Source organism: Primulina tabacum, chromosome 16 (assembly GCF_025594145.1).
Source record: "Primulina tabacum isolate GXHZ01 chromosome 16, ASM2559414v2, whole genome shotgun sequence".
Taxonomy (NCBI): Eukaryota; Viridiplantae; Streptophyta; class Magnoliopsida; order Lamiales; family Gesneriaceae; genus Primulina; species Primulina tabacum.
This window is the reverse complement of record NC_134565.1, coordinates 4,220,805-4,225,919: the sequence shown is the minus strand read 5'-3', so window position 1 is coordinate 4,225,919 and position 5,115 is coordinate 4,220,805. Positions and strand designations below refer to the sequence as shown.

The 5,115-nt window shown below is 33.4% G+C and overlaps 1 protein-coding gene across 1 annotated transcript; it reads right to left on the bottom strand.

The window, feature by feature from the left end:
* Window positions 1-225: 225 nt before the first annotated feature.
* On the bottom strand, window positions 226-2,942 carry LOC142528281 (putative late blight resistance protein homolog R1A-3). Its single transcript, XM_075633326.1, has one exon. The coding sequence runs from the start codon at window positions 2,940-2,942 to the stop codon at window positions 345-347; it is 2,598 nt and encodes an 865-aa protein (XP_075489441.1). The 3' UTR covers window positions 226-344.
* Window positions 2,943-5,115: the final 2,173 nt, after the last annotated feature.

The following is a 5,115-nucleotide window of genomic DNA, read 5'->3' as shown; positions in this document are numbered from 1 at the left end:
AAATGCATCATTACATACATCATCACACACTAATTTTCAATATTTACAACTCTTATTTTCAACATTCAAACCTTCAAAACATATTTCTCAACATTCAAAACATATTTTTCAACACTTACTAGTAGTTTTATTTTGTAGATAAATCCTTGTGTGTAATCTAATTCTGCCGAGATTTCATAGTTTTGTGGTACTCATATAAAATAAAGGAGGTTATAAATTCGACACACTTTCTTGAAATAATTCCCAAGCTAAATCTTGCGTTCAAACAACTACAAATTCTTATAATCTCCTTTCCAAAATTTTCCATGTTGACTGTTGGAAACAAAAATGATCATTCATTCCAATCAAATGAGACGAACTTGAAAATCACAGTCTCCATTTTCATGTTGTTGCTCTTGAATTCTCTTAGCCGAATCCGCTAATGATACCGAACAACAATGCAACTCAATAAGTTTAAGTGAATCGATTTCTCCTATACCACATGGAATCTCATCGATCAAATGTGCACGCTCGAGAATCAAGCTTTCAAGAATTGGGAAGTGCTCCTTTTCCACTTCCCACTTCACCAAATAATCTAACGAAGAACGAAAGTACTTGAGTTGTAGAAACTGGCCTTCCTTTGTCGCCCACTCTGAAACTTCAATGACACCGATATTCATCATCTCGAGCACTTGAAGATTTGGAAGTGACCCAATTATGCCTATGTTGTCCCAAGGCAAAGGAACTCCTTGTAGAGTTAACTTCTTTAGACTCATTGGAAAATCATAGTTCCATATCATGGAGGGATTGCGCCAGTAGTCCATAGAGAGTTGTAACTCTTTGAGATTTCGTAGACGGAAGAGATTGTGGAGATGTAAATCATTCTGTTTACGACGCTCCCTGAAAACAACTTTCAGTTTCTTTAAATTTGCTAGTATTTTGATGGACTCTTCGGCGAATTCAAAATCGATAACTGCCTCGAGTGTTTGTAGCTCACTTTGAGTAACCATTTTATTGCTAGAAGGATGTACTAAATGAAACGGGGTGTCGATAATCAGATGCCTTAACTTCGGCAGGCCCCAGATTTCATAGGGTACTTGCAACTGAGGTCCGAAATCGGTTATGTGAGCAATTATGGTCTGGAGATTGGGAAGTTTGGATATTGAGGCAGGAAATCCATGGGGGCATGATAGATGATTTAAGACAAAAACAATGTACCTCAAATTGACAAATGATGAGATTACATCTGAGAAATTCAACCAAGTTATGAGTGCATCCAAGATACTGAGGCGCCGCCAACTTAGAGATAAACTTGAGAACAATAATGTGTCGGAGAAGAGTAGGAGTGAACGCATGCTTGAATCTAGTATTTGCCATTTGTTGAAACTCCACGTGCAATGAATACTGAGGCGGCGATTTCGATACGCTGCTGCTTCTTTGTGGGCATTTGTTTTGGATGAGACATGATGAAGAAACCCTTCTTTTTCAGCTTCTGTTGTGCAAATCTCCCTCAACATATCATGGACTCCAACGGTTTCGAGTTTCTCATCCGGCCCCTTTTGGCGCACTAAGATCATGTTTCTATGCACAAGATCCTCCAAATACTGTTCTCCCACATCTTCCAAGCATTTAGACTGATCACTTGGTTTAAGAAATCCCTCTGCAACCCACAACTTGATTAGCTTAGAAACATCAATGTTATAATCTTCTGGAAAAGCTGTGATGTAGAGGAAACATGGTTTTAGCCAGATAGGTAACCGATCATAACTCAAACATAGTATCTTTGAGCATTGCAACTCTATCGTTGGTTCCATTGAAATTATATTTTCCGAAACATTTTCCCACAATTCTTCTTTCGTCATATCGCTCGAAGAAAGGAGTAGTCCTGCGACCACCACGATCGTGAGTGGGAGTCCCCCACAATTTCTGGCAATCTTCTTGCCAATTTCCACAAGTTGAGGAGGACAAGATTCTTGTCCAAAATGCTTTTTTTGCAGGAGTGTCCAACTTTGATCTTCATTCAAAAAATTCATTTGGTGAAATGGAGAACTAGAAGATCCTGCATGAACCGCAACATCTGATATCCTAGTAGTCAACAAGATCCGACTTCCACTACCATCGTCTGGAAATATCATCTTCAAATCATCCCAAGCCTTGGTACTCCATATATCATCAATCACAATGAGATATCGTCGGCCAATGAGATTTTGGTGAACTAGTTTTGCCAATTGGCCTTCGCTCTCATCAACTAATTCTTCATCATTGGGTTTCTTGAAGTATTGAAGAAGCCCCCAAAATATCTCTCTTCTTTGATACTCTGCAGACACTGTAATCCAAGCGCAGATATCAAAATACTGAGCAAGGAGTGAATCCTCGTGAGCTCTTCTAGCTAGAGTCGTCTTCCCGATTCCTCCCATCCCAACAATTGAGATAATTTGGAGCTTCGCCGAATCTTCGTATAACCGCTCTTTGATCGCGTTCAAGTCATCATCAAATCCCACAACCATATTTTTGGCAGTGATTTGGACTGTGGATGAATCATCAACAGGAGAATAATAAGTTCTTGAATGGAGATCGTCTGCAGCAGTGTCGTTCTTGATCTTCATCACCACTTCCCACATAAAACTAATACTTGCAAACGCCATGTCTAAGTTTTGGTCCAAGCTCTCCTCGTCACAGCTAGCCTCTGAAGAACTCCAATCTTCTCTGGTCCTTATTACCGAATACAAATACGAATCCATGAAATCTTGAGCTTCATTCACAGCTTTTCCGATTTCGTTTCCCACACGATGAAGTGTTCCTCGATGCTTCTCTGAATAATCTTCGAGGAATCTGACGATGGAATTGACTTTTTCACGAAGGGAAGCGATTCTTTCTATGTGAAGAGGATTGATATCCTGTTGAAATTCCAAAATCTGATGTAGTGATCGAGCAAGCGAGAGGAGTGCAGCATAAGCGGCCATGGCAGAAAAAGAGTGAAGGAAATTATGAAGAAATTAAGATCATACGTACACATGCATGTGATATTTGACAAATTATTATTTATTTAATTTAATTTAATTTAATTAATCCTTTAACATGTGCAAACAGCTGGTACCATCGTGCCGTTAATCTTTATTCTAATATAAAAATATCATTTAATTATTTCACTCATACTATTAGTTTTATAACAACTTGACAAAAATAATTCATATATATACATATATATGTAAAACTTGGTAATTTTAGTTCTTTTTCGTGGATGTGACACAACATACATATGTGTCATGTCAGGGTCATTTAACATTGCATAAGTGTCACATCAGCGTCACGTAAATAAAATATATAAAATTACAAAAATAATAAAGATAGCAGACCAAAGTTGAAATTGACAACGTAAAGAATGTACTGAAAGATAGTTATATATACTAATATCGCAATATTCCCTAATTTTGAAAACATGATATTTTTACAGAATTATTATTGTCATATAAACAAATTCCTAATTTTCCTCACAAATACAATTCAGCTATTTAATTTATTAACATAATTTATTACTCATAAATTATTTTGTGTAAACTTTATTTTAACTTTTACTAACTGAGATTGGAGTTATTAAATAACTTTTATATAAATTGCAAAGCATTTTGTGCACGTGCAAAGCATGTATTTTATTATTAGTTATAATAAGGTGATTTAGCTGGCCACACATGTTCCACTGGACTTAATTAAACCGAATTTAAGGGATGCTTGAAATATTTAATTATAAAAATATATTTTCACTCATTATTCACTCACTAATAACCTAAACAGTCCAAGATTTACAATTTTTTCGATAAACTTGTCTTGTATAAGCATGTTAGAGCTTAAAATTTAGGTCAAAGGTAACATGCTAGAATTTTATATTTACGCGTCATGATATGTTATCTAAATATATATACAGGTGGATAATCTCGACTTTGCTTTTCATGTAAGATATATATTTTTCACTTTTTGGTCATGTTGTCGATTAATTCAAGAATTTAATGCATCAATTTACATTTATTTTCCTAATCTTATTCATTTTTAAGCAATAAATGTGCCCATGTTATTTTATACTAATTTCAAAAGAACATATTTTTTAATTTTATCTTCACTTTCTCTTATCCATTCAATTTGACTAGCAAGAAGCATATGCATCGCACGTGAGTACACATTAGATATGATATAATTCAATTAAATTAATTTTAGAGTATGATATAGATAGTTAAATTTATTATAGTTTTACTAATGTTTATTATTAGTAGGGAAATGTGGAAAAAGTGTTTACAAATACTAATAAAAAGATGTCGGGTATTAAAATAACTAATAAAATTAATCAATGATTAGGTTTTAATGGTAGCACTACCTTTGGTTACAAGTACTAAAAAAGAAAAATATTTAAATGGAGTTATTTTTATAATGAGTTTCTTAAAAAATTTGTAATTGTATAATTGAAATAACAGATGGAGCCAATAAATAAGTTTGAGCGACTGAATTAAAAAATTAAATATAATTAATGAAAAATAATTTTAAGAGATAATTTTTTTGGTTTGGATTACTATTAGTTTTACTATATTTGTATTAAATTAACTGATTTTCCATTGAATTGGATGAAGAAATCTTTAATTTCCAATTGGCGGCAATCGATTTGAGTAAAAAATCAGTGAGATATAAATTTTATACTATCAAGTGTCGAATCTGAAATTTATTTCAAAAAATGTTGGATATGTTGTGAAAAAAGTAAAAATTTATGGTAAAAAGTAAAAATCTCAAACTGTAAAAATTTACCAAACTACACACTTTATAATATTTTTCTCTCTACTCAATTGTGATTTTCTTCACAAATGAGAGATCTATTTATAGGAAATCTTTACAAATAATCCAAAAATAAAATACATCATTACCTACATTATCACACACTAATTTTCAATATTTACAACTCTTATTTTCAACATTCAAATATTCAACATTCAAATATTCAATACTCACATTTTAAATATATTTTTCAACACTCTCCCTTGTGATGATGATCATAATGATTGTCTTCCTTACGTATTTTTATACTGCCTCGTTAAAAACCTTACTAGGAAAAACCCATTGGGATAAAAACCATAGTAAGGGAAAAATAGTGCAGTC

What these genes read in the sequence shown, in the direction of transcription:
- LOC142528281 (XM_075633326.1), bottom strand. Translation starts at nt 2,942, where the DNA reads ATGGCCGCTTATGCTGCACTCCTCTCGCTTGCTCGATCACTACATCAG.